At 37.2% G+C, this 24,840-nt stretch overlaps 1 protein-coding gene across 1 annotated transcript; it reads right to left on the bottom strand.

The window, feature by feature from the left end:
- Nucleotides 1-291: 291 nt before the first annotated feature.
- Nucleotides 292-24,267, bottom strand: maco1b (macoilin 1b). The gene is made up of 11 exons (XM_041812667.1): nucleotides 23,968-24,267; nucleotides 22,163-22,304; nucleotides 19,182-19,308; nucleotides 16,924-17,047; nucleotides 12,691-12,869; nucleotides 11,603-12,164; nucleotides 5,435-5,593; nucleotides 4,637-4,819; nucleotides 4,401-4,521; nucleotides 3,523-3,697; nucleotides 292-2,515 (listed from the first exon to the last, which is right to left on the bottom strand). Exons 1-11 carry the CDS (start codon nucleotides 24,045-24,047, stop codon nucleotides 2,313-2,315), a joined length of 2,055 nt encoding a protein of 684 aa, XP_041668601.1. The 5' UTR covers nucleotides 24,048-24,267; the 3' UTR covers nucleotides 292-2,312.
- Nucleotides 24,268-24,840: the final 573 nt, after the last annotated feature.

Genomic DNA, 24,840 nt, shown 5'->3' with positions numbered 1-24,840 from the left:
TTTGTCCAGTGTTTTACCCTTATGCACCAAATCCTGCTAAACAGTCAATACACCTATAAATGTAACCCCTTATACACAGATTCCACATTTCTAGGTAGAATTTGTGAATAAAGATTAGCATGTTAAGCGCTGAATCTGCTTGATCTTACACAAGTTCAACCCAGCATCCACTTCAGGCGGTTTGATTTTCATAACAAAGTCCAATCAATGCAATTTAACTTTGACAGAACAAATTATTAGTAAAGTGTACGGACAAACAACTGGATTAAATAAAGGGGAGGAAAGCCAATCTGCAAGAAAAAAATGTTTATTCCTTGTAAACCTCACAGAGCGAGACCACAGCCAAGGTCAGACCTGGGGAGAAACAGAGCAGTGACTGTGGGCATAGAAAACAAAAAACAAAACACTTTTCTATACTTTCAGCAATCAGCTGACCAAACAACTGACTTATCTGTAATTTCACTTTTTTTTCAGGAGCCAATGACAGCAATCTGAGCACAAAAAGCTTCTCCATTTACAATAGGTGAAAACCACACGCATAACAATGACCATTTCAAATGATATTGAAACCACATCAGACTCGAGCGATTTTCTCCCTGCAGGAAAATAACAATACCAGAAACAGATAGTTAAGAAAACTGCTTTAAAACAGCCACATGCCCAACAGTTGTAAATACTGTAACATTCACAAAAGAAATTTGACTTTCTAGTCCTTTACTTTAACTACACAGTCTACTACAAACAGGTGACCACGTCCTCAACCTGCTTAACAGAAACTTTCACCAAGTGATATTCAAACTGGATATTTAACAAACATGTTGGCCAATGTGTTCACAGTACATTCTTGAAAACATTTCTAGAGAAACAAGCATTTGAGTCTTGGCACACAAACTGAAGTTGAAGATTATTTAAATAAAAATTATAAACTTCTATATTAAAATTGGCATTTCCAAAACATTGTGTACATTGTACGGTCTGTCTATACAGCTTCCCTTTAAAACAGCTTGTTTTATCTATAGTGCAACTTTAAGTTGGACTTGAAAAATAAAGGAGAGGGCATCAGCTACACCTACAGATTTGGGGCTGATCAGCAGTAGAGATAGCCTGCTAGTGGACATGTTATAAGCTGGAGACCTGTATGTAGTAGACTCTGTGGTGGCTAACATGCCAACAGACAGACAGTAGGCTATTATGAGTACGGTGAAAAGTCTTAGACTTGGTGCCATCTACTGTATCTATTAAATGTTTATTTTTTTACATAAGGGACAAGGTTGCCCTCATGTGGACACCATGGATCAGCTGGCATTAGGGAGTCCAATCAGCATCCAAAGGCAACTTTGTCCCACACTCATTCAGAAGGGTTGGGCCAGCTGGATCACATTATCAAACTCACTCTATGACATCAACTCAAGGCACTGCGATTATGACAACTAATAAAAGACAATGCAGAGTATCGCACAGAAGCTGGTATACCATACAGACTTCTCTTACTGCACTCTTTCAACTCAAAAAATACAGATGGGGAGACCAAACGAATATTTTCAATAATGGTTAACAATAGAAGCTGCTTGTGTCCATTTAAGTTCAATGTTTATGTTCCTGCTAACAACACAAGATCCTTTCAAATGTGTTAAAACATCTGAATCTTGAAGAGTGAACAGACTAACCCACACAACACATTCCAAACAAATTACCCCCAAACACAAAAAGCAGCTGAGCGCAGGGTTAATTTACCAAAAAATAAAGATCAAATGTATCAGGAGTAAGGGTCTGTGCCATCTTTGCACTACATTCCTCTGGTTTTTCAGATGTTGCCATGTTACCTTAGGAGAAAAAAAATCTGTCAGCAGAACAGGGACACAAATAAGGCTGTATGAGAAAATGTTTTGCAATTTTTTAGGAAGGGAAAAAGATTAACCTAAAGTTAAGAGTTTTCCCAGTAAAAATGAGCAGGGAACTGGTTTTAGGTTGTTGCAGCGGTGGCACTAGTAGAAAGAGAGAGCAACAACCATGCGATGCATATATATACCCGATTCTGTGAGGTTTCACTGAACACTGTAGAGAAAACAAAAAGGGACTTCCTAGTTGACAAGTGATTTCAATTTGAGTTTTTTTTTTTATCTTTTGTATCAACTACAACAAATACAGTCACACAATACAACATCCTTCTGACCTGGCGTGGAGAAAAATAAAACCCCAAGAAAGACAATGTTCTCAGCTGCAGACATGCTGAGCAGATTTGGAAAATGGTGGCCCTGCAGGGGAAATAAAATGACAGGAGGATGGAGGGAGGCATGGGCGGGACAAAGCGTTCACTTTTTGAGTGGCTGGTAAACAGAGGCGTTGGGGTCTAGGCCAGAGGGATTGGTGTCCATGAACTTGGAGGAGTAGTGGGGGGCAACAGGGGTCATGCTGCTGGTGTCAGCTGTGTAAGAGATGCTGGGCATAACGGCCATCACTTCAGCTATTTTCTGCTTCAGATCTTTAATCTCCTGGTCCTTCTGCATGATCTGACCTGAAAACAGAGACAGCAGCAGCTTAATTAGATAACCTTGTGGTTATGGCCCAAATTTTTGTAGGTGTGTTCATACTGTTAACCCTCTGAGCCCTCAGCTATTTTTCTAACTGTTGTGTTTCACCGGGACTTCTTGTCTTTAAAAAGCTTGTAAAACATCAACCCGTGGTGCACAGTCAAGCTCTTAACATCCTTTTTCAGGACAATATGGGCTTTAAGAATATTTCACTTGGATTTTTAAAAAGTCTTGGGACTATAAAGACAAAAGAAAAAAGTTAATTAAAACTTGAAGACTTTCATGTATTCAACACGGTAAACAATATGACTAAGGCTTTGTTCTCCTATCTGTTGGAGACAATAGAGTGAAAAAATATCATTTTGTGACAAAAGTCTTCAAAATATTCACATTTTTACCAAAAAACAGTCTTTGCTCTTTCGTGAATGTTAGTCAGTTAAAGCAGTTCCTGTCTGCAGAGACACAGAGGAACACATCACAACCTCTCTCTCTTTCTCTCCATCATGACTCACTCAGGCTCTCTAAACGTGAGCACATGCGCTGTTTGGCAAAGCATGACGTGATGACGGAACAGCCTGCCATTGGTTGTCACAGCCCAGTCACAATGGATTGTGGGATACAAACAGACAATATGATGGATGGCAAAAGCCGCTAGCTGCAGGAGTGATTGAAAAATGGATTTAAAAATGTATAAAAAGACATTCAATACCGGCGTTACTGGTGTGGGTTTAATCTCTAAAGACCCCAGAAAGTCACCCAAGTTCAAGGCTCGCAAGAAAACATTCTGTCGAAGCTACGAAGGCATAGATAGTGTCCAGAGAATGGCACAACGAAGGGCTCTCAGGGGAAAAAAAAAACAAGTGGCTATGATTTATGGTTCAAAAGTTTTAAAACTTTGAATAACATTTGTCTCTTCCTGTCCTATACGACTACGCTGGGCTCAGGGGGTTAAGTGTCACATGTAAATGTTTTTTATGGAAATCTTGCTGACCTTGTGCAATCTCAAGTTGTCTTTTGGCATCTCCTAGTGCAGAGAAGAGGTCCAGTTTGATCCTGGTCTCTGCACTCAGGCTGTTCTCCAGGTGCTGTGTCTTGTCCTGCATGGCTGACAGTGCTGACATCAGTACTTCTGTGTCTTTTTCATTCTCCTTGTATTTATGAAGTTCCTGAGAAACGGTGGAAAAGAGAAACAGTGTGGTTTAAGTGAAGTTAATGTTTTTAAACAGTGTGAAAAGCCTGGATTTGTTTTCTAACAATTTAAGCTTGTGAAATGTTATCTGCAAGACACAGATGCAAGGGGCAACCTTTCTTTTTTTTTTTTTTAATCGTCAACACAAAAACTCATTACCAACAAAGTGCTAACAGAGGTTCTCAAAGCACTGTTTTAATTACAAGAAATTTTTAACATTAAATCAACGGGCTCCTCTTGGAAAGTCTTGACAAAGTATGTCCAATACTATACTGTCTAATGCATAAGCACCTGGTAAATGTTTACGTTTCAGCAGCTCTGTTCCTGCTAACTGACTTGGGATGTGAAAAAATTCTGCAAATCAGTATCTTAGTCAGATGTACCATAAGATTAAAATGCAGTGAGACAGACCTGCAACAGGTTACCATATTCAATCCAGCATTTTCCCTAATTGCTTAGCAATATCAAAAAGGTCCTGAAACACTGATTTTGAAAACACATCCTATAACTCAAATACAGCACTGAGAATTATGACATGACATGAAAATAGAACAATTTAACAGTTACATTGGAAAGTCTTTTTTTTTTTTTTAATTAAAACTTGACAGATGTGCAACCCCCAATGGGATAAGCAGTATAGAAAATGGGTGGATGGATGAAAAAAGTACCCCAAAACATACCTGGACTTTCAACTCAAGTTCTCTGATCTGGTCCTCCTTTAGCTTGATGTCCATTGTTAGTTTTTTACACTCTGTTTCTAATTCAGTGATCCGCCGCCGCAGTGTATCTGTGCACTCCCCTCTGAAAACAGAGTAGTCACTTTATGTCAATAATTATAAATGTTTACTAAAAGGGGGACAAGTCAAAGGAGTGAAAGGGTTGTATTAATTTCACATGTTAGCAAATGTGCAACAACCTGGATGCTGCTGCTAGTGCTACTGCTCTTGCTGCTGTTGCTTCTTCTAACTTCTTTCGCTTCTTTTCCTCTGCAAGCTGTTTCTCGATGCTGGCTCGAGCCTCCTGTTCTGCTTTGAGCCTCTTCTCCAGTTGGCTCACAGCCTGTTTGTCCTTTTGCTTTGCCTGCACAGCATTATGGAGCCTAAACATGCACAAGAACAGAAATCATAGAAGAGTGCATTTGTGATATACAGAATATTAATAACTTGGTGTTTGGTATTTGAGTTACAACCTTGTTGTACAACCATGTTTTTTTTTTTTTTTTTTGTGAAGATGCCTCTGGCAAACATGACTGAAAGTTTGTGAAGGTAAAGCAGTCATTAAAATAAAGATTTTTTTTTGCTATGACTCATAATTTCAGACAGTGGGTAACTAGTAAATTGGTAACTGGACTTGTGCTTGTATAGCGCTTTTCTAATCGTGTGACTACTCATTGCTTTTAAACTGCAGGTCACGCTACCTATTCACATCAATTACTCCACATTCATACACTGATGGCCATTAGTTTTTGCTAATCCCATTCAAATGGATCTATACACATTTACACAGTGCGAGCTAATTGGGGTTAACATTCTTGTGTCATCGACATGCGACTGTGGCAGCTAGGGATCAAAGTCTTGACCTTCCAATTACAAGGCTGCCTACAGTTGCCACATTGAGGTTTTATACTCTGTATACTGAAAATAGTAATGATCCTCAAAAAGAAGAATCCCTAGTGTGTGCTATCTTTAACCCACTGATTGGTATCCCCACTTACTTGTTCTGCAGTAGCTCATTTTCTTGGCGCAGTTGGCCCAGCTCGGTACGTATGGAGCGCTCAGCGCTGCCCAGCGAGCCAATCTGGCTGCGGAGGTCCTGCTCAACCTGCCGGCTGGCCTGCAGGTCTGCCTTTAACTTCTTTACATCCTGCTCCAATCTGTCCCAGTAGGAGGAATGAACAAAGAAGGGAAAAACGAATAAGCTATGGTGACAATCAATACAACTATTTAAAGTGCAGTAAAATGTAATCCTTAAATCAAACGTTTTTCAACGTATTGATGAATTTTTCTCTACGGAAATAGGTACACTTAAATTGTGGTCCTTCATCAAAGATTCACTTACAACATTATCTGCCTTAAAGTCAATATTATACACCATGTCAAGAACAGCGATGACCCTAATCCTAAAAAAATCACATTATCATAAGATCTTTGTATTACTATCTGCCTGCAGTAAATGGTTTTACAACTGATGGTATCACGGGCTGATCAGCATAAGAGTAGATTCCAGTCATTTCTACAAAGATCTGTTTTTGCCATGTGTGTAAGCCTGGTGTTTCCCATACCAGTCATTTGGGATAGTGGCCTAAGACCCACACCTACACCCATAGGCCACCATTGTTGTTTCCACTGAAGCACACTCTCTGCAGTGACAGTGACTTTTTGCTTTGTTTGTCTCCTTATACTCCTCAACAGGGACCATCAGTTAAAATTCTTGTAGTGCCAGTTTGACAAAATTTCCTCAAGGGAAGGTCCCAAATATATTTTCATTTAACCTGTAATGTAATTCAGTCTAGTTCATCAAAAACAATGACAAAACAATATTTCATAAACTGGAGGTAATAATAAAATTATGACAATCTAACAATATCAATAAAATACCAAAATAAATCATTTTTATAGCAAGTAAAAGAAGCTTTGAAGACTATTCAAAAACAAAATTAGGCTGCCTACAGACAGCTCTTGAAAGTTCCTAATTTACATTAAAAAGCTTAATTTAGAAAAATTAAATAAAAGGTGAAGTGTTGGTTTCCCCCTCTCATTTCTAGATATTCATTTTCAATGCCAATTTTTAAATTAAAAAAATCTCAAATCATTAAACAATTTTAAAATGAACTATTCACTGTCTTCTACTCTTAGTCATCTTGTTAAAAAAACAAAACAAAATCTGAGCTAAAATCAGGCCTTTATCAGACAGTCCTGGAGTCATCAAGGAATTTTTATGTCAAACGAAAGCCAAAAGAACTTCAAGGGAGCACTGTCTGTTGTTCTGCTAGATCAGAGGTCAGTGTGGTTGTTCAAAACAAGTGCTTTAACACGTGTTTCACATTGCTTGACAATACCACATTTGAAGATCCTGAGTGTACTGAAGTATACATGAAATGTTGATTTTAATCTACCCGTGGGAAGAATGAATATATAACTTGATTTATCAAAGTGAATATAATCAGAGGTGAAAAGCCAAGATAACTGATAACTGCTAAGGACTTGTTTGGTGTGCAGATCCAGCTAGCAACAATTGATAAATATTTAAGTGATGCTAGGCCCAAACCAGCTAAACTGAGAGAATATGATGACAGCTATCTCAGTTTGGTTTTATTGAGAACAGCGATGGAATACCAAAATGTGTTGTGTGTCTTCATGTGAAGCCATGAAGCCCGCCAAGCTAAAGCGTGATCTGATAAGAAAGTATGCAGAGTTTTAGGACAAAACAGAAGAATTTTTTCTGACGAAAGGGTGAGGAATACATCTGCCAGAAAACATGAACGGTGAACCTGACCAAAACCTCAGAAAAAGCACAGAGGGATTCTTATTAGGCTGCTCAAAGGATGGCAAAAAGTAAGAAGCCACACTCGATTGGACAAGAGCTTGTATTTAGGTTAAAGTTTAAAATACAGCATCTAGGAGTACCAATGGCAGTTAACATATGTTTAACCAGCGTGAGGGTTATGTTGGGGTCCTTGGAAAATTTTCTGCCATGTAAGGGGTCCCTAGCCCGAGAATAGTTAAAGGCCTATTACGGCATTTTCACATTTTAACAGCCAAGAGAAAACCATTTTTCACAGCCTTTGATCTCACCTTACTCCACCTAAGCTTCTGGAGCCTTCTCGATATGCTATTGCTTTACAGATCAATAGAGAAGAAGACTGGATGATCACTCAGTGCAGATTTTAGGTTCATTTCTCCAGTATGGGTCTGAATTTTAGCGCAGTATTGCAGAAATCGCATGCAAAACATTAAATTCCCGCAAGTGTCACTCTCATAAAAATCCTGCATAAAAACATGAATTTACGATGATTATTATAGTGCCCCATTATTATCACATCACAGAATAAGAAACATAAGCCTGAATCATTGGCCCACCAGCCTGCTCTCCCTCCCTCTCCTTTTTTTTGCATAAACACACACATGAATTTGGGAAGGTGTGAGTGAATAGTGGAGATGACTGTTTGACAGCATAGCGTCTTCCTCAGCTGGCAGCAAGCACTGGGGTTTACACCTTATCCAAGTGTGGATGTCAACATTAAAACCTTGCAGGATTGATATAACTTCTCCACACTCTATCTGTGCGTGTTGTAGTATCAAATGCTTAACGTCATTACGAGGCTTTTCCTTCAGTGAGTCACAACTAGATCGAGAGTAACACTTCACAAGTTGTGACAAAAGAAATTTATAAAACACAGAAAACAGAGATTAAACAGGTAGATGAAGAGAGAGAGGAGGAGAGATGGCATAGGCTAGGTAGATGTGAATGTGTATACGTGAGGGAATGTGTGTGGATAATATTGGCTAACTGAAGGTGAGCAGATTAACGTTGTGATCAAACCCCTAAATAAATGTCAAAATAAGGTACCCATTAATCCAACTACAGAATGCAATTCCTGAAATTGAGCTGTGGAATAGAAACCGGGCTGTGAATGCTGTAACTATCATGTAGTATTAGTGTAAAAAACAACCTATCCATTATAAATCAGGTAATGAAACCTGCATCTTAGACGAGTGTTCCCATACAGTCTTATTTATTGAATGGTTATAAACTTTAAATTTAATATTGATGCGAATACAATGAAACACAATGGAATTTATAATTATACTACTGATAATGATGCCAGTCATGTCAACCAGACATTAGACACCGAAATTCAGCAATGAAAAGCCAATATCAGAAAAGATAATAGGCTGGTGACTGGTACCATCTAATCCAGGGGTGGGCAACTGGTGGCTTGCAGGGCCACTAAAACTATGACTAAAAATGTTTGTCAACTGCCTTTTTTCCATGACAAAAACTAGACTAAGACTAAAAAATATAGCTCAGGGATGACTAAAACTAACTACAAGTAAGTTTAGTTTTTGTCTAGATGACTAAAACTAGACTAAAATGTAATGTAGTTTACGTCGGACATTCAAAATTGGTGCTATTTCTCCACTGTGGGTAAATCTGTCAAAAAACAATGTAGAAAGCAGGGACCCCAGGTTTGGCATAGAATGCATAGAACACATTACCATGACCTGGTACCAGATTTAGGTAAAAAAAAAAAAAAACGCTTGGACTAAAAGTAAAGCCTAAATCTTAGGACTTTTTATGGATTAAAACTAGACTAAAATGCATTTGAGTTTTCGTCGACTAAAAATAAAAAGGGTAGAAATGACTAAAATGAGGCTAAAACTAAAAGACATTTCATCTAAAGACTAAGACTAAGATTAAAATTGAAAATAGCTGCCAAAATTAACACTAGGTCATATCAGGCTCAGCCTAACTCAATACAGCCCCAGTCGTCAATTTAAAATACCCATAAATTACAAATTTTATGAAAAAAGGGAGAAAATCTACCATGAAGACATGAAAAATGTCTCTTAAAGTCTTTCACTACTGGTATTCGGTCAATTCTTTTATTCAGTTTTTTGATTTGATTAAAACAATTTGAATTTTGTTTTCAATTCTGGCTCTATTTTATTTTACTTTTAACTTAATCTATTATTCATTAATCATTCATCTATCATTCATTATTCATATAAATTCATTTTTAATATATTTGTTTTAAGTTATTTATTTGTTTAAAAATTAGAAATTGATTTTGAACTTTTTATTTGATTTCATTTTTCATGTTTATTTGGTTTGCATTCTTATTTATGCTATTTTATATATTTTACTTTTGAATTATACTTTGAATTGATATTAATTATTTTTTGTATTTCTTTGATTTTGTTTTTTATTTAGTTATGTCTTTTATTTTTTGGTTTTAGAAGATTTAATCAGCTGCAAGTGTTTTTTACATACACCATTATATGCAGTTGTGAAAAAAACATGCAAGTAAAATAACAAGAAACAATCAAATTAAATATTTCTATTAGCACTTATGGTCAAAAACATAAAGGTTCAACAAATGACCATTAAAGCAAAATATTCTTCCTTTAATTAAATTATTACTAATCACAAGGTTTAAATTGAGAATATCCAACAATCTGTGACAAGTGGCTCTCTGGCATTGGTGATAAAATTAATATCGCCCTTTTGGTAACCAAAGTTGTCCATCCCTGAACTAATCTATAATCCTGGAGAAAATATAAGTGGAGTTCAAATTGACTTATTATTCCAGAACCGAAAGTTATTGCCAGAAACTTGAATTTGGTGTTATTTTGGTTTCTGCAAACAAAATCAATTGTCTCATTCATCCCATCATCTTTGAGCAAATTATAACATTAAAGAATTAAATGAAAGAAAATTTTTCAATCAATCAAATATTTGAGTTAAATGTCAAGTATTTATAAGCTATTAAATGTGTGAACTTCTTCTGTGCATCTGTGTAATGTCAGCCCTTTCCACTGGCAACCACCGCAAGTATAATTCAAGCTTGTGGGGACCTTGCTCTGTATACAGTATGCAAATAAAGACAGATCCCTGTTCCCTTTCAATTGCCTTTAAAACACTAAATAATGATGAGAAACTGCACATAAAGCATTGATTATGTGGACCCTTATGACCATATTTTATCTTTATTTGTTCTATGCAAACAGAGACTCACATGACGCATCGATAACTTAATGGCACTGCATTACTATAAACTGAATAATAAATTCCTGTGTGTAATATCTCTGGAATGCACTACTGACAGCATTTGGAGGCACAGTTTATTTTTATATGTAGCTTTCCTTACATCTACAACATGCAAATATAGCCTCACTCCGTTCTGCCTGTCTTGTGAGTTTTTCATGCACTTATTCTTACTCTATGAACAGACCAGTCTGTTCTCTATTTCCCTGTAGTCTAAATCTTAATGCATGATCAATGTCTCTATATGCTGGGCCAGTTTATGATAATGCAATGCCATTAGGATACTGAGGTTTCACCCAAGTCTTTGTTTGCATAAAATAAGAAGGGGAAAATGGACATAAAGCTGCACATCATCAACACACTGTGTGTGGTCTGTCATTATTTTGTTTTTAAAGGCTACTGAAGGGGAACAGGGCTCCACCTTCATTTACATTTGTAAGTGGGATAGTGTTCCAGTGATCACTGAAGACAAGAGGCCAGGTGTGAACAGCGGTGCTTATAGCTATACAGTTATGATCAGCTCATTGCCAATATCAAGTAGGCTATTTAACCTCTCTCTCCCTCCTCCTCTCTGATAAGTACATGAGAGGCACTAATGAGCTCCACACTGGCCTCCTCACCTCTCCAACTATATTCACTTCGATCTACACTGCAACTAATTTCATCTTTCTATTACTGTCTTCACTAACTGAGGTGCTTATGGCTTCATATCAAAATGGCTTGACAGATGGCATCCCTAGGGAAACAAGTATGGGGAGGTAGGCAAATAAGTCCGTCTATGTCACTACCCAGAGTGCACTGCTGTGTGAAAGACAATGGATGCCTATGGGGGAATTTATAAATACAGATTTTTTTTCAAAAAAGACAGTCTGTATTTTTGCGCAATATAAATTTAAAGAAATCAGTGTTATTCAAGTAAGGTCAACCTGTTTTTGACATGCAAATTTCAGTGTCTGCCAGTATGGCATGGCACAGTAATTTTGGGATCTTAAAATAAAACGTTTTATGAGCCAATTTTTGTAACATGAACAGAAAAATATTGATAAACTTTCTAAAAAAGTAAATATACTAGTTTTAATTGGTGAACGTGTGTGTCTGGGTACAGGCTTCTTACCTTACAAGTGCTTCTGGCTTACTCAGCTGGTTGTTGGGGATACAGTTGTCTGTGGGATCCCTGTGGGAGCCACCTGAATTCCCCTTCCCAACTGTTAACTTGTGCTTCTTCTCATTCTTCCCTGTGGAAGAGGAGGCTGTTGATGCAGAGGAGGGCACGCTGCCGTTGGTGGCGCTATGGCCACGGGGCGAGGAATTGAGCGTTGCAGCATTGCTGCTAGCATTTTTGTAGTTTTTGGAGGAGGAGGATGATGAGGATGAGCAGGAGGAGTTGTTATCCTCTTTAAGCAACAGGTTCTCTGTGCTGCCCAGCTCTGTGGTCAGTCTCTTGTTGTTCATATGGTTCTCCATATACTCCATCTCCTGGAGTTTAGAGTCCACAGATGATGGTAGGATGCTGTTGTGCTGTTTTTTAGCATCCCCACCGCTCCTTCCCTCTTTCCCTTTTTCTTTATACTCTAACTCCGGCATTGGTGCCGATGTCTTTTTATTGGCTGGGGCACCATTCTGTGATACTGGAGGTGTGTCCACTTCAGATATTCCTTTAGCTGCTGCTGCTGCTGCTGCAGGTGTGAGAGAAAGATGAAGGGGAGAAATATGCAATAAATAAGAGAGTGTTCAAACTCAATGGCCAGAGTCTCCTAGGGCTCTTTAAACTTTGAGACAGGTATAGCAGCAAGAACAGACTTCTAATGCTACACAATCTGCCATGGTACATCAGGCTAGCTTATCTGGCATGAGAAATTAATGCCAAACAACCAGGACTAGAGGAAAGCCTTTCTGTGACTGAAGCACAGTTCACTTACAGGTTCTACCTTTTCCAGTACAGTTCCAGTACAAACTGATCAAATCTTACAGAAATACTCTGACAATGTAATACATGTGTTTTCACTGACTTAAGCCTATTCCCCAGCTTACCCATTCAAGAAAAACAAGTACTATAAGTAAACATCAATAAACTTCAAATGTGCCAATTTAACTACATAACAATCTAAATGATGTGATATTTGTTTTCAGCTGAAACAGAAAGTTTCCTCAAACCCTGGGGCTTCATATTCAAAATCTATGTATTCCTGTGGATTATCTTACCTTCTTCCGCTTCTCGCTCTTGCCTCTGAAGCATTTGTTGCTCTGGAGGCAGAGCCTGTTGCAGGAGTTGCATGTAAAATTCATTTTCCTTTTGCACCTCCTTCTGCTTCCGAAGGCGCATCTTATAGCTTACATAGCTCTTGAAGCCAAATCCAAGTGTGACCACTGGGTAGCCAATGCTACAGGAATGAAAACAAGAAGCAACGTCAAAATCTGGTTTAAAATACAAAATGTATCAACAGTGTCTTATAATTCTCTAAGGTATGACAAAATTTAGACTTTGTGGCATAGTTATGTAGCTTGGAATAGTCAAAAACAGCTTGTAATTCTTGTAAGTTTCTAATAAAATGCACCAGTTGTGAAAACGGGGGCCCATACCAATGTTCAAAATAACAATTTAGACATTGGCTGATAACAATATCCATGTTAAATCCATCACTTCTTTTGGTGTATTACTCCCACCATGACAGTTTTAATTTTGGAAGCTAGTTCAAATTGAATTTTAGTCGGTAGCTTCCAGTGTTAATTGGTTTCAGTCAAATTTGTGTTATTTTCACTCAGTTTTAGTCTTGGTTTCGGCAACAAAAACTCAAAAGCATTATAGTCTAGTTTCAGTCACTAGAAATTCCTTACTAGGGCTGCATATTGCCACTGGTTTCCTCAATCAATTTGATTTTGTTTCTAGATTTGATTTGATTCACAATTCGATCCAATATCGATTCATGTAGGGATGTTCTTAGTTAGTAAACCTTTTCTGCTTCAACATTTTAGAGATTCTCAGAGAACTAAAGTTAGAAATAGTGCAAAGAATGTTCCAACCAGGCACATCATTGAAAATATCAGGATCTGCATTCAAAATGGACTCCAAACTAGAAGAATTTACATTACTATTTTATCTTCATGTGACGCATCTTGCATATGGCCTTCCTTTGGTCCAGCTTGACTGTGTCTTTACAGTTTTTAAATCCAAAATGCAGACTGATGTCCTGTTTTCAGCTTTGTTTTACCTTCAGTGGAGCAGAGCTGCCAGGCTCCACCATGTTTATTTTAAGGCAGAGATAAGTTACTTTTTGCAAGTCCAAGTTGAAACTCTTGTTGTTAAATGAATAAAAATAAAATATAAGTAAATTTTATAAATTACTGTGCAAAGTTTAAGTAAGTCTAGAATCTATGATTGCACTGTTTCCAATTGGCAGTAGTAATTGTCACAAAATAGATTCTCACACTACATATTTTAAGATATGGTGCATGCAGACAACTATGCTCATTAATTGACAGAACCCACAGCACAGATAAAAAAAAGAAATGTGCATCACTAGGGCCCTATGAAATATGTTTTATTTTATTTTTTTCCAAAATTCAATTTTTTAACATTTCCACTAATTTTACCATAAAAGAGTGTCCTGCTTATGTAAATGAATAAAATGTTCACTAATTAACTAGAAATAACCTTAAATTTATTGAAAAAGGGCCACAGTTGGCCCAGGAGCCGTTGTTTGGATAACCCTGATATAAAATAACTACAACCAGTGTAACAGTCAGATATTTCCAATATTTTAAGACACATCCACGTGTATAATCACATCCTAACTGATGTTTATAATGTAAATGAAGAAATCCTTCTGTTCTCTCAAACACAGAGCGATAGTAACTTAATAAGAAGGTAACATTAAAGTTAAATAGTTAAAAGAAAACCTAAATTTTTCCTTTACTCTCACAGTATGTAACAGTGCATGCACTTTGATGCTGCATTGTGTTTTTACTCCTGACTGTAACAGTTGTCTCATCTCCCTCTATACATTGCTGTCTGTCCGTCTGCCTCATATCAGACCGCTACGTTGATGCAGACATGTAGCATGTAACATCATTTATACAACGTGACCTCATAAAATCTCTGATTCGAGTTTGAAGCCCTTGAGAGGTGAGCAGGTCCTCAAGTTGTGACTTCAGCTGTGTGTCACACCTCTCTTTCTGTGACTCTGGTGAAGTGAGGTAAAATAACTCGAAGCATGGATAAGTTTTCTTGTAGGTGCAACATTATGTCGCACTGTATTGCCCCGTGTTAAGCTACGTGATGTTTGCCAGTGTTCCGTGCAGCTGCTTTGACGTGCTGTTATTGTTTTTTTTTTTTTTTTTTTTTTTTTTGGGGGGGGGGGTTGAGCCTTTCTGAAGTAAGGCACAAGTTACGCCACACTTTAGTAAACCCCCGGAACATATTCCTTAGATATACGTTCCTCTTTCTAAAAAAACAGCATTTTCTGTCAAATTCATTCAATTTCTGCGTTAAATTGTAAATTCCTTTTTTATTGGTCAATTCTTTGATTCAGTCAACGATTCCCTTAACGCGGAAATCATAGGGCCCTACATCACCTTATCTTTTTAATAATGTACATTGTATGAGGTTGTGAATGTTATATTATGCTAACTTCACAGATAATCTAAATGTGATGCATGGTTATTACTCATGTCTGTCTAAATAACTAGAGATCCTCTTCTTTTTGAGTGCTCCATCATTTCCCCGCTGTAAACTGCAACAGTGTGTGTAATTGGTGTGGGGAGGGGGCTGTGAAACAGAGGAGTAGAGTAGTAAAATCATCTGTAGCTGCACAGGTGGAAGTTTACGTATAAGGTAGAGATATCCAGCTCGTATTGATAACACACCTAGATATCCTAAACAAAATGACTGGGTGGAAGCCTCAAACCTCAAACCAGAGTCTAAAGGCTTTTAGAGGCGAATGCAGGTCAACTTTTAAGCTGCATGAGCCATGTAAGTCTGAGACTGGTAACGCGAGGAGCTGCCAGGAGGAGGAGAAGGCCTATAATAAAAGATCGATCTCTGGGTATATGAATCAATATCGTAATTGAAAAATGAGAATCAATCTGAATCCAAGAATCAATTTTTTAAACCCAGTCCTATTCCTTACAGATTAATCTTTAATTTTAGTAAAAAAAAACAAACAAAACTATTATTTCCTTTGAACTGATTTAATTAGTCATATTGTAAAATCAATATAAATGTAAAAAACTTAATAATGCACAATCGATACCTTGATTACTTTAAAATGTACTGAAGCACATACTGAAACACCTTGAATGCTCTTTCACCTCATCTCTGCATGTTTTTTTACAGGTTATATGCACAGTTGAATAATCACCGATTTTGAACAATAAACAGCCCATCTCTAACATTTTAGTTCGTTTTAGTTTCATTGGCATAAACTAGAATGATTTTTTAAAATCTATTTTCAGGCGCGCCGGTAGTCAAGTGGTTAAGGCGCATGCCATATACACAGGCGACCCGGGTTCGAATCCAGCCCGTGGCACTATTTCCTGCATGTCTCTCCCCGCTCTCTCCCCTGTTTCCAACTCTATCCACTGTCCTATCAAATAAAGACCAAAAAATAAAATCTTAAAAAAAAACAAAAACAAAAAAAACACTGTATTCAGCTAGTGCTAGTCTTGCAGTCCTTATGGAAAAAATGTAGTCCATGAATATTTTTAGTCATTTAGTCAACGAAATTAACACTGCAATATGTCAACATTTTCTCTCATGTTAAACTGTAAAAAATAGATCACTTTTTTTCAAGTATATCAGATATCTACTGATATCTACTGAGGTCATCTTTCTTTTCAAGAGTGTCCTGGTTTGTCTAGCAGGGGACTTCTTCTGCCCAGTTAAAAATCACCTGTCTGATTCTGCTGTTTAAGTGTGCTAGATGCAAGCATTAATTTGACTGCACTGTGGTACAGGTTATTTGGCTGACACCAGTGTTAAACAAATGAACCTGTGCTACCTACTTTCTATGAGTAAAACTGCAGACCTTCCTTAGCCTGTAGAGTAGAGGTCCTAAAAGAATTTTCAAACATGTGAAGACTGCATATGTCTCAATCTCTCAATATAATGAGTCTTTTGGAGAATCACAGAGAAACTTGGCCTGTTTTTTTTCTTCAAGTGCTTTTAAGTGTCGTATTGACTGCTCATCAAATAACTTCTTTGTCGTTAAGCTTTAATAACACAGACAGATTGGTTATTGAACTGAAGTGACTGCCTTGGATGCACATTACATGTTATGTAAATATACATGATAGGACAAATATTTTTCTGCCTAGTGAGAATCCATGGTGCAATTACAAGAACTGTTGTTTTCAGCCCGTCAATTATGATGGGCTTTGTCACTCATCTAGGCCTTGTCATGCATTTCAAACAAACCAGGTCCATCATCTTTGGCTCACCAGTGTGCAGCAAAGGGACGGCACAAGTCCACATGGAAGTTCTTCAGGTCTTTGAATCTGATTGCTGCCTCTATGTAGACAAAGAGTATCCATAGAGACACTGTGGGCAGACAGACTCCTCTCTCTGAGAAAGAAAAAAGAGAAAAAAGAGAGGAGGCCAAGAATGTTATTAATGGCAAAAAGCATCCGTAGTGTGTGCAATCTTAAATACATACAAAATACTTCAGATGAATATCAAAAAAGTGTCCAAGTTAGTACAGAGTAGCTAATCAATGTTTAATTGTTCTTTAACAATAAAAAGACACCTTTATTCTGTGCTGTGATCAAAGTCTCTAAAGGCTGTTGAGGCCATACTGGTGTGTTAAGAATGCGCCTGTGCCTAGGGTTTTTGTAAGAAAACATTTTCAGGGAAATGGATTTCCAGGTCTGATTTGGACACAAATTTATCATAAGTTAGAAAGCTCAGAAAGAAAATGGGGGCCGCAATGCGTTACTCCCTCCCCCAACTCAGACTAGGATTTCAATCCGACACCTGGCCTATGGTCAACACAGGGGGATACCGCTAAATTAGACTGACAACTAATCCGCTGAACGCAGCTCAATTACAAACAGCATGCCAAATTCTTAGAAGCAAGCTAACTATTGGCAAATAGAGCAACATAATGTGCAGGGGTACTGCACAGACCTTTCCCGAGTAGATCAACAAGTACAGTGCTACTGCTAAGAATGCATGTGGTCTTTCACTGAAAAATAGAGGAGTGAATATTTCCGTATCTCACGATTTGATTTGATTCAAAGTCTGGGGGTAATGATTTGATTCAAGACACATTCACTATTTGTTAAAAAGGAGTGATAATTTCAGCATCTAGTCCAGTCTGCTGTGCAATAAGGAGCTTTAACTTATAAACCGACATTTAAAGGATAATAAAATGAGTTTTAGATTCAAGATTATGCATTTTTCCCTATTTGTAGCATTCTCATCAGCTAATTACAGTAACAAATGGTCACAAAGTAAAACCTAAAAGAAAAGACACCATTAATTTGTGTTTAAATTGCAAATATTATAAAATGTATAGTAAAGTATTTATCAGAAACTTAATGAAAAGATCATAAATCCAAAGCCTACACTGTTGATGATGCTTCAGGAAGCAGGTGTTATGTTTTAACAAGTGACTGTGTTAACTGATGACTTTTCTGCTGAACGTGTTAGTGATTGTTAACATTGTTAAAACACTGAAAAACATAATTTTGTCTTAAATAAGTTTAGAAAACATCAACTTAATTGAAAAATTCACAAAGGGGACTCTTTGAGTTTACAACAGGCTATGTTATTGAGACAACCACAGATACATTTGACATGTAGTCAACAATTAACACAGTCACTCATTAAACCATAACATCAGTCTTTGATGCAAAATAGATGATACATCTTCTTATCTAATTGTCCGTGACAGTTAGCAGCTGTTGGCTGTTGATCTACTTATTCTAAATCCAGGTGAATGTGTCTGTATGACTTGATCTCAGACATATAAAACATTCCTGAAGTACGCTGTATTACTTTAGCAGTACACATAGCTGACATGTTGGGTTAGGTTTTCCTCTTACCAGAGATTGCAGAATCCAGAATCCAAATGTTCCTTTTGATAAAACAAGACAGGCTGAGTAACTCATGCCAACTTAGTAACTCATAAACGGTGTTAACAGTTTGTCAGTACGTCAGATGCAGTAACGTAAGCATTATGACGCAAAGAGCTAGTGTTGCTAATGCTAACAGCGCAGCTCATAAGCCACACACCTCCTATTGTATTTGTGCATCAGGAAAGGTGGAGACAGTGCACGGAGGAAAACATCAGCATCAGGTTTGCTGTGCTCAAACGGTCTGTTTTTGAAAATGCACGTCAGAGTCATTAAAGTATGTTTAAAACTATCCTTCAACAATCTGAATTAATTAAGAATCGTAGAAATCAATATTTGCGATTCTGATGTAAATTGATTTTCTTCAGCACCTCTACTGTAGATAATTACTTGTATTAATATTTCATGTTGAAAGATAATTCCCCCCCTTCCTCCCTTTCTTACTTCATTCATTCTCTCTTTAGGTAATGGTATGTTAGGTAAATTTTAGCCATTAAATTAGTTGCTAATTTTATTTAGTTTTTCATGTGAAAACTTCCGTCAGGTTAAGAACGGGCATACCCCCATTTCTCATAAGAAGTAGTTTAAAAAATGTTAAGACACCTTTACACTGAAGAGATTACCTGTGTGCCAAACATACTGCACCCACACATAGGTACTGGCAGCGAAGAAAAGCCATTGCACTGGGATGAAGAGGAGGCAAATGATGTCCGAGGTAAACGCAACACACACAAAGAATACTGAGAAGGCCTGTTGGGAAGAAGACACATGGTTACAAAAAACCAGCTGAAAATGCAGTCAAGGCAAACTGTCTACATTTGTGGTTAATACTCAAAACCTTTTAGTCTGAGAAAGTGGAAAAAAACCCTCATGGACTCAGTTAAAATGAAAACTATAGGCATTTTCACAGTTAATTTCTGCAGCAGCCATGTAACAATGACCTGTTGTTATGCATTGACACATTTATTTTGATACCACATTGGCATATGTGGGGCCCCCGTTAGTTCACAGAGCACTACAGGGTTACACTCCTCTGTTGATTCAAATGTTACTGTTTTTACCCGTGTTACAAACTCTAAAGTCAGCTGGGGGGATGAACATTTAGAGTTCTTCAGTGGCTTACAAAATTGCAATTGCAATGTCAGGCAGTGCAATAATATAAACATATAAAAGGCTGCAATTATTTCTGAATAAAGTTGTTCTTGAGAGGTTTATAAATGTTCCTGCAGAAAAGACTTCAAGTTTACCTTATAACACTACTGCACTATGAAGAAGTACCTTCTTTAAAAAAAGGAAAAACTTGTGGGTTTTTTTTTTAATATTTGGTTATTTTGAAAGCAGTACCATAAAAACTTCAGGTTTTGTATTTTTTATGATAGTTAATATTTGTATGTTCTGAGTTGAGTAAACATGCTCTAAAATTATCATAATTCTCTGAATATTCCTTGATAACCAAGCAGGTACCTCATGATACCAATTTTGTAATATATTGCAATAGCAAATAGCAATATTGTCCAGTAGTGCTGGTTGATTAATTCTGTTTCAATTATGCTTACAATTTTAGTTTCCCACAATGACAAGAATTTCAGTTATGGCACATTTTAGGAATGCATTTAGGAGTAAAAATGTGATGTGTTTTTTTGATAAGACTGTCAATGTTTTAAAATAATGATTTTATTCTGAATTTGTTTCTGGGGCAGTTATTTTGATATTGAGGTCACTTAGCAAAGTTGTACAGTCATTTTTTCAGGAACCTGTCAAAGTTTCTTCAATCATAAATAGAGGTGAGTGATAGGACGATCTTAGATCATAAGGAAATAGAATGTATTGAAGCGCTACAAAGCACAGAAATCCCCATATCATATGCTCTACCTTTACAGCTCTAAGATCCCTAACCCCTCCCATTCTGCTTCCTAAAGGAGCAGGGATTCAATGGCTAAAGAAGAAAGTGAAATTCAACATTTAGTCCTTCAAATAGCATTAACTGCCTTACATGAACCAATCCTGTAGTTACAATCATTTAGTGGATAATATTCTGCTCTCTCTGTGTTTGATTATTTATTTAAGTTATTAACAAGCCTTTTCATAATGGTATAATATGATGGTGTAATATAATGGTGTTAAAACTTTATAAACAATAAAATAGATTAACAAAAAAAAAAAAAAAAAAAAAAACTAAGGAAAACACAAATCATAATCCTAAAGTGGTGGAAAAGGCACAAATTGGCTCCATAATATTAAATCAGAATTCTTAAAAGATATGGCAACTGCTTGAAATATTCAGGAAAACACCTCCAGACTCTGCTTACCTGATGGTAGAAAAATTAAATGACAAATATGTAAATATTTCATGCACTGACCATCAGGTTGTTGTAGAAGAAAAAAGAATTGACTTGTAAATATAATACTTGTGTTTTTTTAAATTTTGTATTGGAAATAAGTTTTTTTTTGTTTTCTTCTGTGTTTGGACAGTAATTTACAAATTGGCCTCAAAACAAGAATGAAAAGGAATCATGAGAAAATTGAGATTGGGATATAGCCTTTAAAAAATGTTGGTATGAATTTTTTTCCATGTCGCCCACCCCTAATCATACATCACAAATGCCATTTTAACACACTGTTGTAGTTTAATTTAAATCACCAGGTTATGAGTGATATCTCTTTATGTAAGACCTCACTGTCTGTCTCCTTCTCTCACTCTTCAGCACATGTATTATTTTTTTGTGCCTGTTTTTTTCCTAAGCTCACATTTTAAATGTAAAAAGGATCATTTTCTCAAGATTAAACCACAGCTGCATGGTATGACAAACAACCAGTAAAATGAAGAGTGATTCATGTATTTTATTGACGTGCATTAATTATTTAGTAGAGTAAACAGCTCTTCAGCCTTTCCTGTATAGAATCAGTCCTTAAGAAATCTATAAGACCAAGAAATTTTAACACAATGTTTAAAAAGCTGTGGTTGCCATTTATGACAACACAGCAATTTACTTAAGCCTAGTTATTTGGAATTCACACGCAGATGTAAAATCTCTTATTGATTGTGCTTATTAATAATAATATCATTATCAATCCAAATAATTTTGATTATAATTTTTTATATAATCAGATCTGTTGCCCAGTATAATCAAAAGCACAAATTATTGCCAAATTGTGCAGCACTAGTGTGTATATTCCCAGTTGCAGCAGAAGAGAGGATGAATAGAGGGAATTAGACTGGCCTGGATGGCATGTCTCCCCACTTGATATTCATATTTTCAAAAATATATACATTCCTTGGGCCAGGCAGTGCACAGACAGGAAATCCTTTGAAAATAGCGCTTTCTTGGTACAAGGCAGGAGTGCTCAAGCCCTTTTTTGTCAATGTGTGCATGTGCCTGACATTAGTTATGGCAGAGGCTGCACTGAGGCAACTGCCTTCATTTTAAAGTGCTGTGGGACACACTGCTATAAATGTATCCATAATAAGAGTAAATATCTAAGGCCATTTTTAGGCTCTAGGTCTAAGTAAGGGTTGCTAGTTATACTGTAATAAACAGAAAAGAGAGCTTTGTCTAATATCCAAGTTTAATAAGAAAAAGGAAAAAAAGACAGAGCCACTCACCAGCCCCTGGTATCGAAAGGAGTCGTACACACTCCGGATGAAAAGCCAGAATGGCCAGAGGTATTCAAACCTGAACTCCAGCACAAAATCTGCCAGCAGCACCAGAGCCCACACCACCAAGAACTTCAGGTACAGGAAGGTACTAAAAATAGACAAAGAAATAAAAAAAAAATCATATTGGTAAAAAATAAATAAATAAATAAATAAAATTACAGAAATTTCAGAAACACAAGATGTATTTAAACAGTTTTGGGTTACAGTGAGCAAGCTGATGAATATACAGAACAAGCACACTAGTAGATGAAAGGGATTCAGCACTCTTGCATAGTGTTGCTTTGAAGATTTTAGCATCATATGCTTCTTCTTTTTATTCTATAAATGGTTGATATAATCCATACGCATCTATCTTTACATACATCTTATATCATTTATCATATCTAATAAGGCTAAATGATTTGGGAAATAATAATAATAATAATACATTTTATTTGTAAGCGCCTTTCTGAACACTCAAGGTCACTTTACAGATAAAAAAAACAACAGATAAAAGCAAACACAATATAAAATGGGACAAAGTAATTACAGAGAGTGGGCTATCCTGAACAGGTGAGTTTTGAGTCTGGATTTGAAGAGAGAGAGAGTCAATATTCCGTATGTCTGGTGGGAGTGAATAAATAATGTCATTGTGATATCTTTATTCATGTTTTTAAGTTCCTCATCTTATTTTCAACCAACACATGCAACAAATCATTCTATATCTTAACCAGCAAAATATTAAATAGATTAAACTAGGGAGGAATTACTTTGACTTATAAAGCAAATTCGATATGATTTGATATATTGAAGGGTATGATGATTTTTATGTCATTCTTATTTTGATTAAGAAAAACTTAGAAAAGTAAAGGAAGTCCGATGTTTTGTAAACTATTCTAAAATACATCGATGTTTTATGATGGGTGGAATAACATCTCTGCTGCAAAAAGTGGCATTAGACTGGTTTTCTGCGAACACACATACATACAGATAGATAGATAGATAGATAGATAGACAGATAGATAGATATTTGTTATTATTTATAAGTGCTCTACTTTTCTAGTTAGGTCCAAATGACACGTGTGATTGATCAAATACATAGGAAGTTACAGAGGCAGAGGACCTGGCAGGTGAGGCTGGAAAGAGCAGCTTAGCTAACGTTGTAAGCTTCCCAATTCATAACAGCAAAGCTGTCCCAACTTAATAGCGCAACAGCTCTTCGGAAGTTTGACTGTAATAACTACGCTTCAGATAGCCAAATGCGGCTTAATGCTAATATACACAGCTGCTGGATAGGCATGAAAATAAATAGGCAATCTTTGACAAAGCGACTGTAACTGTGTTAGCTAACACAAGTTACCTTAGCTAGCTAACAGTCAACGGCTAATTTTGACGCAGCCAGTAGTGACAACTAACGTGTGAATACGGTAGACACTTCATGATTGTTTATTTACTCTTCTAAAACCACAACAACGTATCCCACACAGTATCACTGCTGTGCAGGGGACGCTGTGGCATATTTCTACACAGGCTGTTTTGGGGCCTAGCGCTACAGCTAGCTTAACATCTAACATCACTTGCTAATAAGGCTACAACGAAAACATACCGCTAGCACACACTTAGCTTTTATTAGCGACATGCTATGTTAAGAGGTTAGCTTGAAAACATAAGGAGGTTCAGGTTACACGGCTAACAAGCCATAAGGATCCCCATTCAATGCCCCACATAATGGTCGTGAGAAAGACCCCCTTCTCCAGACCCCTATAACTTACCTGCCGTATATACCCTCTGTGATTCGGTTCCGTTTTAACGGCCGTCGGAGTTTGCTGCAGTCCGCATTGCGCCGCTTCATCCTCCTCCTCTTGGCTTTGGCCTTCGAGTAACCACTGTAATCTTATCCAGTTTTCTTGTATATACGGACAATGATAATGAATGAAGTGGCTGTGGTATATACCGCTGTTATTATTTTTCCCCACTGGAAACAAAGAAATAAATAAAGGACTCTATTCGGGAACCTCCTCCTTTTCTGTTAGCGCAGACTCAATAAGCCCAAACCGCGCTGTATCTTCACGTCCCCTTGGTTGACAGCTGATATATCCAATCAAGCCATCCGCTGAGGCCTCTCACTGACGGATATAGAGATGGACCATTTATGTGGCTGTGTGGCCGGTCGCTCAGTTCCCTTCCACCAAACACAACAACGGAGCAAGCGGAGGCGTGGGACGCTCTGTGCGTAACAGCAAGCCTTTAACCAATCGGATTTCTTTGGACAAATCGGGCATCGCTGATTGACCAATGGAATGATCGAGAAGGCGGGTCTATGTCTCTTAGAAGGTTTTGTCTTTGGTTTATTATGAGTAGAAAATACGAAGTCTTTGGGGCAAATCTCCCTTTGTGCATGAAACAAAACATCCATTCCAACATACGGGGGTTATTTATTGGAGAGCCACAGTGAGCGGTTCATGACAGGCAAGCCGTCAAGCCTGTGGACCTTTCGCACTGCTTTTGTTTACAGGTTAATGTAGGTCTAATGAGCGGGTTAGTGTCGGATGCTATTATGGTTTAATAACCAGCCCCCACCACCAGTAACAACAAAAAGAAAAGCACGCTCATTTTTTTTTTTTTGCAGTTCCTTGCTTTTAGCT

Source organism: Cheilinus undulatus, linkage group 18 (assembly GCF_018320785.1).
Source record: "Cheilinus undulatus linkage group 18, ASM1832078v1, whole genome shotgun sequence".
Classification (NCBI taxonomy): domain Eukaryota; kingdom Metazoa; phylum Chordata; class Actinopteri; order Labriformes; family Labridae; genus Cheilinus; species Cheilinus undulatus.
This window is presented reverse-complemented; position numbering and strand designations above follow the sequence as displayed.

Bases quoted from the DNA above. Each gene is read 5' to 3' on its own strand.
- maco1b (XM_041812667.1), bottom strand. From the start codon at position 24,047: ATGAAGCGGCGCAATGCGGACTGCAGCAAACTCCGACGGCCGTTAAAA. The intron at 17,048-19,181 runs GTAATCTCTTCA...TTTCTTTCTCAG, and splicing joins GCAGTATGTTTGGCACACAG to AGAGAGGAGTCTGTCTGCCC. The intron at 12,870-16,923 runs GTGAGCCAAAGA...TCATTCCTGTAG, and splicing joins CGTCCCTTTGCTGCACACTG to CATTGGCTACCCAGTGGTCA.